Genomic DNA, 13,942 nt, shown 5'->3' on the forward strand with positions numbered 1-13,942 from the left:
GGTAAGTTAGGGTAGATTAGATTAGGTTAGGTTAGGGTAGATTAGGTTGGCTCGGGTTGAGTTAGGTTATGTTAGGGTTCCTGGGTCGGGTTAGGTTAGGTCGTATCCAGTACTAACAGTGAGAATTGTATTGTTGGCGACCAAGTGATCACCACCACTGACTCTCTCATCACCATCACTCACTCCCCCACCATCACCACCCACTCCCTCCCCCACCATCACCAGCCACCCCCTCCCCTACCTTCACCAACCACTCCCTCCTCCACCATCACCAACCACTCCCTTCCCCACCATCACCACCCACCCCTCCCACCATCACCACCCACCCTCCCCCATCACCAACCACACTCCGTCCCCACCATCGCCACCCCCACCCTCCCCCACCATCACCACCCACTCCCTCCCCCCACCATCACCAACCACTCCCTCCCCCCCACCATCACCACCCACTCCCTCCCCCATCATCACCACCACCTCCCCCACCATCACCACACACTCTCCCCCACCATCACCACCCCTCTCCCCTCATCACACACTGAAAACCCTGAGCCAATCACTGCTGCCATTGAGGAGTTTAGATTAGAGGCCCACAGTGGGTAAAATTACGTTGTTCCGTGGGTTCTCTATCATAGTATGGGTGATGGGACCTCGAGTGTGGGGCGACGTGGGTGGCAGGGTATAGCAGGGTGGCACAGCAGGGGGTATTGTGGCATAGTTTTCCGCGTGCTGCCCCCCTACCCCATGCACACCCCACACAGGTAATCGACCAACCTTGCCGCCATTATAGGAGTGACGTCTCCCACGGCCTTTAGAATGGCGCCTATTGTTCCTCCTGTCACACTCTGTACACTATCTCCCTCTCTCCCTCCTTCCCTCCTCCCTTCTTCCCCTTCCTCCTCCCTTTCACCCACCCCCCCTGTGGGATTCTAGACCAGTACCAAACATGTATCGATCAAGAAACTCGAGGTGATTGGTCCTTAAAAATCTAAAGAGGATGTATTAAATCAACATACACACACACACACACACACACACACACACACACACTTTCCGTTTTATATACATCTCCAGGTATACATGCAAGTCACAAACGTTTTAGTATACATTATATACAGCACGAAATATACATATAAGAAAAACAAACATTCAAGTATACATAATGAATTAATGTCTAAAAAAAAACACGATTAGTCACACGCATTTAAATATACATAAAACTACAAGTATACATAGTAAGAATACATAAACCAGAGATGTGTATGGCAGGAAACAAATGTATATGACTGGAGGTTGGAGGTTGTACTTACCCTTGTCTCAGTGAGGTTGAGGAGGGCGGAGAGGTCAGCCACGTCACAGGAGGAGAGGTACTGTGACTGCCTGAAGCGAGCCTCAAGAGCTGCCAGCTGAGAGGAGGAGAAGGGTACTCGAGGGTTCCGTCCCAACTTGCGTTTCTGACCACCCTCACGGCGCTTCACTCCTGCTGGGGGTGAAGGGCGGTGAGTCGTGTTGGAGGGTGATGGAGGGAGGGTAGAGGGGGAGGGGTGTTATGGAGGGAGATGGAGGGAAGAAGAGGGAGAGGGAGATATGGAGGGAAGGAAGAGAGAGTGTTAAGGAGGGAGATTGAAGGAAGGAAGAGAGAGAGAGATATAACGAGCGAATTGGAGGTGAGAGAGAGAGACAGGAGGAGATAGAGGGAAGGAAGAGGAAGAGAGGGATGGAGGAAAAGATGAGAGAGAGAAAGAAAGACTGAAAGAGAGTGACAGAGAGATAACGGGAGATATACAAAGACAGAGAGACACAAAGATAATCCATTTACATAATAACATTCCACAATATACTAAAAATATACCCTGAAGAACCATACCTAATTAACATATTGGGGTACCAGGGTATAGGTATTTATGACACACAATACCACATACCACCCCACCACAGATCATAACACCAACCACACAATACCACATACCACCCCACCACAGATCATAACACCAACCACACAATACCACATACCACCCCACCACAGATCATAACACCAACCACACAATACCACATACCATCCCACCACAGATCATAACACCAACCACACAACACCACATACCACCCCACCACATCATAACACCAACCACACAATACCACATTAACATACCACAAGTTGGTCACCTTCTGTTATTACTATAATGACCCTTGTGGTATATAGGTTGAGTGACCATCTCTTGCTATATCTCCCCCCCCCCACCTCTGTCCTTCCTTCAACTACTACTTCTGTTCTTCCTTCATCATATACTCCTGGCACCTCCTGTTCTTATTCCTTCATCCTCCTCGTCCTTCTCCTCTTCCCTATACCCACCACCACCACCACGCCCCGTCATCACCATCATCACACACCATCACCATTCTGCCCTTCCCTCTTGCCTCAGCTGTCACCATCTTCATCACCTGGCCATTGACGACTTTCCTTACCTCAAGACCACCCAGTCATGTGACAAGGACTCTTCTGGCTTGTTGTGTCTCCGTGGGAACTCCTGCGGCCACGACGGGTAACAACAGTAAGAGTCACCTGAAGATTAGCTCCCCTCCCCCCCCCTCCAAGATTATATCACCTTAAGATTAAATAGGTTTTGGGGGTTAGGTTAGGTTAGGTTAGGTTAGAATGTTCAAGAATTAGAAAACTCCTTAAATTGATTCTGAGAGAGAGAGAGAGAGAGAGAGAGAGAGAGAGAGAGAGAGAGAGAGACAAAGAGAAGTAAAGTCTCATAACCTACAAATCTCTAAGAAGCTAAGAGACATTTACTTCAAGAACGAGATAATAATAACAATTGAATTTAGTGAGAGAGACACTACCTCAAAATCTCTCTAAAGGAGCTGAGAGATAGTATCTACAAGAGAGAGATATTAATAATTGGGTGACGATGAGGATCAGGTGATGAAGGTGGAGGGGCTGGAACAGGTTATGGTGTTAATTAGGACATCCTGAGGACAAACTCACCTGACCGGGGCCAACCTACAGGTAAACTCACGACCCAGCCAGGTGTACTGAGGGATTTTTTTATGTAGTTTTTTATTTTTATTTTTCTTATAATTATTAATTGTTTTATTTAATTTAAGGGGTGACGTATTTGATAAAGATTGTAATTAGGGCGAAATGTAGTGATAATAATAATAATAATAATAATAATAATAATAATAATAATAATAATAATAATAAAAGTAATTATAATAGATGGTATTTTTATATCTGCGACAGAATATTAGTGAATGAGGTTAAGTTTAATATCTCTCTCTCTCTCTCTCTCTCTCTCTCTCTCTCTCTCTCTCTCTACCCCTCATTCTCTATATGCCTCTCACTCTCACCATCTACGACTAACCTCTCCCTCTCTCCCCCACACAGCCGCACCCACAGCCAGCCACAGCCAGCCACAGCTATGCACCCACAGCCAGCCACAGCTATGCACCTCCCTCTGTCTTCCAACACGCAATGCTAGACACCCGATCTGTCTGTATTGCTTGACTGTACTCTCTTGTCAGTCAGTTAGGATAGGAACGGACGCACAGACAGACGCGCTGACGCCAAAAAACGGACTTAAGGACATAAAAATGGACAAGAACGCATAAACGGACTCAAGATCACACAAACGGACTCAATGACACAAACACAAGGACGGCATGAAGTAGAAATAACCCCTAACAAAAATAAGGACGAGAGGAAAGACGATAAGAACAAGTCCGTGGTGATCGTGATTCAGCTGGTGAACTGTACGTAAATTATATGTCCATCTCGTTGGCATCATCCCTTTAACCTTTCTCCTGGCTTACAGTCCATCAAGTGTAGGAGAAGATCTTGAATTATTGGAACGCTGGTATTTTGTTTTGAGAGTGTGACAGGCCATCTAAACTCTTTGAAACGGGATGTGAATTATTGGAACGATCTTTGTTTGGTATGAGTAGTGTGTGTGTTAGTGTGCTGGCGTGCTAGAGAGAGAGAGAGAGAGAGAGAGAGAGAGAGACACACACACACACACACACACACACACACACACACACACACACATACACACACACCAGCTATACAGTAAAACTACAAGAAAGCTAGAAAAGGTTAACTGCAGCAAACACTGACTTAAAACAATACCCTTGCCCGCTCACCTGCTCTTGTACAGCAGCAGCAACATCAACATTAACAACAGTAGGTAAACAATACAGCATCTAAAAACAGCAAACAACAGTAACAACAGCAGCAGCATTACAAACAATAACAGCAACAGAAGGTAAACAAAACAGGATTCAAGAACAGCAAAGAACAATAACAACAGCAATATCAACTGCAAACAACAACAACAACAGAAGGTAAACAAAACAGCATCCAAGAACAGCAAACAACAACAATAACAGCAACAGAAGGTAAACAAAACAGCATTCAAGAACAGCAAAGAATAACAACAACAACAGAAGGTAAACAAAACAGCATCCAAGAACAGCAAACAACAACAATAACAGCAACAGAAGGTAAACAAAACAGCATTCAAGAACAGCAAAGAATAACAACAACAACAGAAGGTAAACAAAACAATATCATTAACTTTGGTGTATTTATCCCCAGCCAAAGGTTTACAAAGGCCAGATTGTAACTTGTGTGACCTCAGCAAGACAGTGTGGCCGCCGGAGGAAGGATAGAAGCCACAGTCCATGTATTATTTAAGGGTGTGGTGGTGGTGGAGTGTGGTGGTGGAGTGTGGTGGTGGGGTGTGGTAGTGGAGTGTGGTTGTAGTGATGTATTGTGTGTTGTTGGTGGTGGTGGTATGTGTTGGTGTTGTTGTTGGTGGTGGTGGAGTGTGTTGCTGGTGGAGTGTGTTGCTGGTGGAGTGTGTTGATGATGGCGTGTGTTGATGATGGCGTGTGTTGATGATGGAGTGTGTTGATGATGGAGTGTGTTGGTGGTGGAGTGTGTTGGTGGTGGCGAGTGTTGATGATGGCGTGTGTTGGTGGTGGTATGTGTTGGTGTTGTTGTTGGTGGTGGTGGAGTGTGTTGCTGGTGGAGTGTGTTGCTGGTGGAGTGTGTTGATGATGGCGTGTGTTGATGATGGCGTGTGTTGATGATGGAGTGTGTTGATGATGGAGTGTGTTGGTGGTGGAGTGTGTTGGTGGTGGCGGTGTTGTATTGAAAAGCATTAGTAATTTGTCTCTTTATAAACTTGGGTCACTCGTATCTCTTAAACAACAATAGACACCTTCATTAGCATATTTAATGGACTGGTGACGTCACGAGGTAAGGTCAGAGGTCAGGAGGTCAATTATAATAACTCACATCTTCAAAAATAGACCTTTTATAATAACCAAATTTAGTTGTATTCATTTACTCGATATTTTATTTACTATACAACAAATTCATAATATAATTAACTCACACTACAACTAAATTTTCACCATAACTAACTCACAACCTTAACTAATGCACTATGATAATCCTCCCCCCTTCACTATATCCAGCAGACGTTATAGCCAGGCGCACTGTATGGCGTGGCTATGAGCGTGTTTCGGGCGGCTCACTTGGCGGGTTTCTGGCGACATAATCTTGGCTGTGGCGCGAAATTAGATGATCAGGATGGTGAGATTGGCGCGCGAAATTGTATCCTTAACCTATCGATATTTTTCCAGTCTTTCTTCCAAGACCCGTGAAGCGAGGCGTGAGGTGCAGGGTCTTTTATTATGGTGTTATGGGTCTTATTATGGTGTTAGGGGTCTTATTATGGTGTTAATGGCCTTATTATGGTGTTAAGGGTCTTATTATGGTGTTAATGGTCTTATTATGGTGTTAAGGGTCTTATTATGGTGTTAAGGGTCATATTATGGTGTTAGGGGTCTTTTATTATGGTGTTAAGGGTCTTATTATGATGTTAATGGTCTTATTATGGTGTTAGGGATCTTATTAATGATGTTAAAGGTCTTATTATGGTGCTGTGGTGTTATTTATGGTCCTAAGGTCCCATTTATGGTGTTGGGTTATGGTACTTGACTTCAATTATGGTGCTGCTGAGTCTTAGTTATAATGTTGAGTTATGGTGCAGGGTTATGGTGTTATCCCCTAATGAAACACTATGACACTACAGCTAATATTTGAAACACAAACTTTCCCCAAACTATGGTGTATGGTGTTTCCTCGAGATTATGGTGCTTCGAAACACCATTAACATATAATCTACCGTATGCCCTCTAAGTATGGTGCAATATAGTGACGATGGTGATATTTAATAATACTCAAAATTACGACATTGATAAAGTATTGTGAATGGTGTCTCACTATCCATCATGGTGACTTTAGTATGGTGTCTGTCTTGTATAGGTATGACGTATGGTGATATATTTAAGTTTTTTTTTATAGTGACTTATAGTGTGTCCTTACCTGTCTTATGGTGAGGAAGGGAGAGATAGATGAGAGAAAATAACGAAGAGAGAAAGTGAGAGAGAGGGAAGAAGGGGGAGTGTAAGAGAGAGAAAGGTTGAAGAGACGAAGGAGAGAAAGAGCAATACTGAAAGGTACTGTAGAGAGAGAGAGAGAGAGAGAGAGAGAGAGAGAGAGAGAGAGAGAGAGAGAGAGAGAGAGAGAGAGAGAGAGAGAGAGAGAGAGGGGACGAGCAGGTTGTTACAATACACCAATTAGTGAGAAAGGTGTCAGCTGATATCACCAACCCTGGCTGCTTACCTGTGTGTGTGTGTGTGTGTTTGTGTGTGTGTGTGTGTGTGTGTGTGTGTGTGTGTGTATTTTTGTGTCTATATATGAGTATGTGTGTGTAAGTGTCTATCCCTCTCTTAGTATGTATACACCTAATCGGTATATGAATGTATACATATATGAATTCATGTATGCATTGTGTGTTTCCTACCAACACATGCCTTTCTATTCCCCAGAGAGAGAGAGAGAGAGAGAGAGAGAGAGAGAGAGAGAGAGAGACGGACGGACACTGTCCACTTGAAGACCCCCCACCACATTCCAGGCACCACCCCACCTTCCTTCACTCCCCTCCACGCCCCTCCCGTACCCTCCCCTCCCCCGTACCCTCCACGCCCCTCCCCCGTACCCTCCACGACCCTCCCCCGTACCCTCCACGACCCTCCACACAGGTAATCGACGATATCTAGAGGGATGAAACCCATTATCTTGAGCGGACAATAGAGGGACTTTGTAAACAGTTGCATTGGTGACGTCTTCAAGTAGTAGAGACTGGATGAGATCTTTGGCCAGTGCTTCTACCTCCACTACCAGACGACAATAGTGAAGAGGGAGGGGGGGGCTCTTATAGACGAATTCCGATCTGGGGTGATGAGAATAGGTGGGCCAGTGGTAGGGATGGGGGATAGGGGATAAGGAGGTTTGGCCCGTGGGGATGAATGAGGTAGGTTAAATTGGTCTTGTAGTGTGTTACGGGTATAGTTAAGAGGATCTGTATAGTTAGGGTGTCTTGTGATGAGCTCAGGTGTGTGTGTGTGTGTGTGTGTGCGTGTGTGTGTGTGTGTGTGTGTGTGTGTGTGTGTGTGTGTGCGCGTGCTGATAACTACATAGAAAAAAAGAAAAAACGAAGCTCCCAAACGCTTTCTTGTAATTCACATCTTCAGCCAATATATACAGTGAAGGAGAGTGAGATCAGGTCCCTAGGCACAGCAGGTGTCCACCATACTCAGGTCATAAGGTAGTGACCCAACCCTTTACCTGGTTACAAATCTTCCTAATCACGAAATTATCCCATTTGTACACGCCATTACTCACATTCAGGTTGACAGATTCGGTATGTTTAATGAGACTTGATTCTATAATGTTCCTACCGACGATTTAATTACAAGGTCATATTGAGGAGGCATTATCCCAGTCAATACAATGCTTATTATCTCTCAAATGAATGAACAGAGCATTGGGTTCCTGGCCTGTCCTAGCACTATATTTATGTTGTTTAAGTCTAGTTATAAGATTTTTACCCGTTTTATCTAAGTAGAACAGATTACATTCATTGCAATGAACCTTGTAAATGCAGCCACCTGTATTGTTGGGGGGGGGGGGCGGGTTCTAATTAACATTTGTTTTAGAGTGCATGAGTTACTAAATCTTACATTCACGTTTCAGGGTTTCAGTTGTAGAGGCATTTGAGAGGATTTGTTTTTTAAATCGTAATACTAAGGGATTCTTACTGTCATAGGGAGGTTTAGGATCAGTGCTATGAAAATATTTCTTACTGATGTTAAGGCATTTGTCTATAAAACACCTAGGGTACTTTAAATTCAAACCATTATTATAGATATATTAAAAAATTACTCATCAATGAGCGCCGGACTGCATTATGGTGGGCTGAATGATACTGAATATATGAACACACATTAGTAGGCTTCCTATAAACACTGAACTTAAAGGTGTTACTTACTCCGTGGACCAGACAGTCCTACGTGCTCTACGAATATGCAGTCCTCAATCTTATCATGTAATTCAATCGTCAGTAGGAACATTATAGACTCTAGTACACAAGAACATAAGAATGAAGGAAACTGCAGCGGACCTATTGGCCCATATTAGACAGACCTTTTTACACTCAACCCCTATCGCTGATATATCCATCCGGTGGCCGGTAATAAAGTCACAGGAAAAAAAGTCACAGAAAAAAAGTCACAATTTTGGCTAGGAAAAAAGTCACAAAAAAGTCACAATTTTGGTTAAGAAAGAAAGTCAGGTAATCAAAAAAAATATTCAAGTCAGTCACAGTTTATTTAAGTACCATAAACAATTAAAGTAATAAAACTGAAAATATTTTAATTCAGTTATTAACTGGCAATACATTGACAACACTATTTATATATGATGGCATTACATGTATGTGAAAACAAATCACGTTTTGTTCAATATCTTAAGCACAGTAAGGTAATCAAACAAAATTATTTAAGTCAGTCATTTATTGACAGTACATGACATGTACAGATTGAAAACAGCTTACAGAATATCATGGCATTACATGTATATTCAGTGTTTTTAATGCTGATGATTAAGACGAATATTCCAGCCCGATTATACAAAGAATCTAATGTTTTTGTACTATTTTATAATTTTTAAGCGAAACTCATGAATTTACCATCAGTTCTGCATATTCCTTTACTGAAACTGATTGACATATTAACCTTAAAAAATGTGAGAATTCGATAGTTAACTTTTCTTTTTTTCCTGTGACTTTTTTTCCTGTGACTTTTTTTCCTGTGACTTTTTTTCCTGTGACTTTTTTTACCTGTGACTTTTTTACCTGGATTCATCCATCCAACCTATATTTAAAGCTATCCAGCGTGTCGAATTCATGATGATGTTTGGTAACTTGTTCCATTCATCCGCTACTCTGTTTCCAAACCAATGTTTACCTATCTCACGCCTAAATCTAAATTTGACTAATTTAAAACCATTGCTACGAGTTCGCCCCTGGTTGGATAGTTTGAGTACCTTTGTTATATCACCTTTGTTTAACCCTGACTTCCATTTACACACCTCAATCATATCGCCCCTCACTCTACGTCTCTCGATGGAGTACAAATTAAGATGCCCGGGATTATTCTTGTCATCATTACACATGTCGAATCTGCCAACATGAATTTGAGTAATGACATGTACAGTAAAATTGGATAATTTTGTGATTAAATTTTTTTAACCAGGTAAAAGGTTGGGTCACTACTTAACGACCTAAATGTGTGTGGACATGGACTGTCCCAATAGGGACCTGATCTCACTCTCCTTTACTGTGCAAGTAAATCACTGTAAGTGCACGTGATCCAGGTATAAGCTGATAACCACAAGGAAAGAACTTGGATTCTCTTGCTATTCTGATTTCATAGTCTCTTTGCTTTCCTTACATTTTTCTTAACATTCCTTGATAGTTCATTATACCTATTTCTGAGCTGCTCCTCCCCGGCCGATCAGTTTGACGTCAGTAGTGGGGAAATTTCTTGAATCAATTATAGCAGATAGCATCCGATCGCATCTAGAGAAAAGCAAATTAATCTACGACTCTCAACATGGGTTTACAAAGGGAAAATCTTGTCTAACAAATCTGCTAACGTTTTTTAGGAAAGTCTTCGAGGTAGAAGATAATTACGAAAATTACGATGTTATTTACTTAGACTTTAGCAAAGCATTTGACAGAGTACCGCATCAGAGGCTTCTGAGAAAAATTAAGGCTCATGGTATCGAGGGGAAAGTTTTAAATTGGATAAAATCATGGCTCACCGATAGAACGCAGAGGGTCAGCGTAGATGGTGTTAAATCTGAGTGGGGCCGTGTAACCAGTGGGGTTCCCCAGGGGTCAGTACGAGGCCCACTCTTGTTCATAATCTACATAAACGATCTAGATACTGGGATCAGCAGTGACATAAGCAAGTTTGCGGATGACACCAAAATAGGGCGGCAAATTAATTCAGGGCAGGATGCAAATGCATTACAGGAGGATCTAAATAAACTGCAGGGGTGGTCTGAAAAATGGCAAATGAAATTCAACACCAACAAGTGCAGCGTACTTAATATTGGAAGGACAAATACTTATAATGTATACAGCCTTAACAACATCAACCTAGAGAAGTCGACTTGTGAAAGAGACCTAGGGGTACTTGTAAGCCCGGACCTACGGCCTAGAAAACAGTGCGTTAATGTTCGAAATAAGGCAAACAGAGTATTGGGTTTTATATCTAGAAGTGTAAGTAACAAGGGTGCAGAGGTCTTATTGCAACTATATCTTGCGCTAGTCAGGCCGCACCTCGATTATGCGGTTCAGTTTTGGTGCCCCTATTATAGAATGGATATAAATTCACTAGAGTCGGTGCAGCGAAGAATGACAAAAATGATTCCATATCACGATAGGTTAAAGAAACTAAACTTGCATTCCCTAGAAAGACGAAGAGTGCGGGGAGATATGATAGAAGTATTTAAGTGGGTAAAAGGAATCAATAAAGGGGATATAGATAAAGTTCTTATAATATCCGAGCAGAATAGGACTCGTAGCAACGGATTTAAGTTGGATAAGTTTAGGTTTAGGAGGGAGATAGGAATGAACTGGTTCACAAATAGGGTGGTGGACGAGTGGAACAAGCTTAGCAACTTTGTAGTAAGTGCGGGAACGCTGGAAAGTTTCAAAATGAGGCTGGACAGATTCATGGATGATAGAGAGTGGTAGTAACTCTCGACAGGAGCTGCGAAGCACAGGCCAACCAGCCTATTGCAGACTCCTTATTTTCTTATGTTCTTCTTATGTACATTGGTTTGTATGTATGTATGCATGGTTGTATGTACGTATGTACAGTATGTATGTATGTGCATGAGTGCGTGTGTATGATGAGTGACACAGGTGATACTTAGGTATAATTAACACGATCACCAGGTAATAGAGACGAGGTGGATACATTACCGTGTACTGTTACCTAACATGGCGGCTATCAGTGACACACACACGTTATGTTGTCGTAAAATCGTTTAAAAATCGACTAAATTAAATCTAACCTAATCTAACATAACCCAACCTAATGTATCTATCCTAAATAAACTATATTCTAGGATCGCAATGTTAGGTTAGGTTAGGTTAGCGCCTCCATATTAACAGCTAGCTCGGAGCACAGGCCATCCCCGACGAGCTAAACAACCTTCACAACGACAAAACAATCACAGAGGAAGAAAACTGGAGGCGGGTACTCACTGGGCAGCTTGGGCGGGTGGTAGCGGGTACACTGGAGCCACTCGAACCTGGAGCTGTGGTCGTTGGTGCCCTGGAAGCCATCAGAGGTGTCGTCTTGTGGAGAGAAGTTGTCGTTGCGGTCCTGATCATCATATATGTGGGCGGGGCTTTCCAGCTGACCAAGTGACCCGTCGTGTGTTGCTGGCAGGTCGCTGGTCGTACCTCCGTCAAGATGGTCGTCTCCGCCCCCTAGTAAGTCGGCGATGGTGAAACTGCGACGCATACGTGGGTGGTGTGGGCGTGGAGGTGGCAGCAGGGGCGAGGTGACCCCCAATGCCGTAGGTGAGGTCAGATCACGACCCCTGACGGCCCCGATCACGGTCTCTACTGGGCTCTGGGGAGATGGGGGGAGGGAGAAGACTAATTGTTAGGTAAATACGTTAATTACAGGTGATCAGTAGCACTTATACCTGCACTAATAACTTTTACCTGTAGGTGTTCGTCCCCCAGGTGTGTTTATGATCTTAAATAAACAAATCGTTAGTCTCTTTATCGTTGTATCTCTCTACACTGTACAGGGTGGGGAGGGTCTTACCGGCCGTGGGAGGAGGGTCTTACTTTCTGGACCGTGGGAGGGTGTCTTAATTGGTGGAATATGGTCTTGATTGGTGAGAGGGGTCTTACATGTAGGAGCGTACAATGAATCTTACCTTCTGGAACGTGGGAGGAGGGTCTTACCTGTGGCAACGTGGGAGGGTGTAGCGCCTGGGGGACCCTGGGGAGCGGCGCCCCCTGAGAGGTAGGAACGGTGGCCAACATGGGAGGCAGGTGGAGGTACGCCCCAGCTCCACCTCCGCCCATAGACAATCCTGGAATAACAACAAAAGCTGTGAGACATTATGTGTGTGTGTGTGTGTGTGTGTGTGTGTGTGTGTGTGTGTGTGTGTGTTTCACGGCTTCAGGAAAAGGTCTCGACACAAAGACACAGACATATACCTGACCCCCAGAAGTCACCATCGATCAACACATTGGAACACCTGTCTGGGGGTTAATTTATCACCTTGCCTGTACTACCAGCAGGTGACAGACAGGTGAGTGTTGGGTAATGATTACTTCTTACCTGCCGGGGAGTCGAGTTCTCCCCCCCACCCCCATCTGACCAATTTGCTGACTTTAGCCATGTCTCCTTTTTCTCTCCTAACCTTTCTCCTTCCTTCCCTCCCTCCCTCTTTCCTTCCTTCTCTCCCTCTCTCCCTCTTCCTTCCCTCTTGCGACGAAAGACAAATGGAGGAGGTGGGCAATAAATGGTTAATGTAAGTGGAGAAGTTGGTTTAAGTGAGGGTTGCTGAAGGCAGTAATTCGGTGGAACAGTTTGGTGGAGTTGGAGCCGCCGTCTTCAAGCCATACATTACCCTGAGAGTCTTAGGGGAGTGTAGCGGCGTCGGCGGGAGTATTGTGTAGTGTTGTGAGTTACTGCTTCACCTGTAGGGGGAGAGAGGAGGAGAGGGTGGAGGGGGTCAATGGTAGGGGGTGATGGGGAAGGAGAGGGGAGGGTGAAGGGAGAAATGTGGGGGGGGGGTAGCTATACCTTGTTTATTATTGATGGGATTATTTGTGGTGGTGATGAGATGCAGGTGGTTGTGGTGGTGGTGGTCAATGATTGTAATACAGTAGGTGCTAGGGAGAAGGGAAGATTGAAAGAGTGAGGGAAAGGGGGGAGACAAGAGAGGGAGAGATTAAATGATATGGAGGGAGTAGCCAGAGAGGATACGTCACACCAGCTGTAGCCAAGGAAACTTTACCCCCTTTCGTCCTGTGGTCAAAGCGAACAAGTCTGGCTTACGATACGTTGCCATCTCCTCCGCGTTCCCAAAATCGTGAAATGGTGGGAAGTGGGGGAGATATCTTATTAAACTACTTCACTAACCGGGAAATACACACACACAAAAAATTATAACATTATTTTCTATTAATAGTTTACGTAAATTGAAGTTATTGAGAAATTTGGCAGAGTCATTACAGAATCCGTGCCTGGTCGAGGAGTTCCTGCGCCGGGAGGGAGGTGTAGTGTGTGTAGGGAAGAGTGGGCGGGGAGAGATGGGAGGAGAGAGAGAGAGAGAGAGAGAGAGAGAGAGAGAGAGAGAGAGAGAGAGAGAGAGAGAGAGACGTTAAGCTTGGGAATGAAGTGAGAAGAGATTGGGAAAGATAGGATCATAGGGAGAGAGAGAGAGAGATGAGGGAAGAGATAATAAAAATCACAAGAAAGT

The 13,942-nt window shown here is 44.0% G+C and overlaps 1 protein-coding gene across 1 annotated transcript in view; it reads right to left on the reverse strand.

Moving 5' to 3' along the window:
* LOC121865530 (homeobox protein MSX-1-like) overlaps nucleotides 1–13,942 on the reverse strand; it is a 37,688-nt gene that overhangs the window by 14,368 nt on the left and 9,378 nt on the right. Inside the window, exons 2-4 of the mRNA XM_042365046.1 lie at nucleotides 12,414–12,544; nucleotides 11,697–12,069; nucleotides 1,308–1,477 (exon numbers count right to left, since the gene is read on the reverse strand). Coding sequence (XP_042220980.1) covers nucleotides 1,308–1,477; nucleotides 11,697–12,069; nucleotides 12,414–12,544 — 674 coding nt within the window. The remainder of the gene's footprint in view (nucleotides 1–1,307; nucleotides 1,478–11,696; nucleotides 12,070–12,413; nucleotides 12,545–13,942) is intronic.

This window comes from Homarus americanus, unplaced genomic scaffold (genome assembly GCF_018991925.1).
Source record: "Homarus americanus isolate GMGI-L3 unplaced genomic scaffold, GMGI_Hamer_2.0 scaffold25483, whole genome shotgun sequence".
NCBI lineage: Eukaryota > Metazoa > Arthropoda > Malacostraca > Decapoda > Nephropidae > Homarus > Homarus americanus.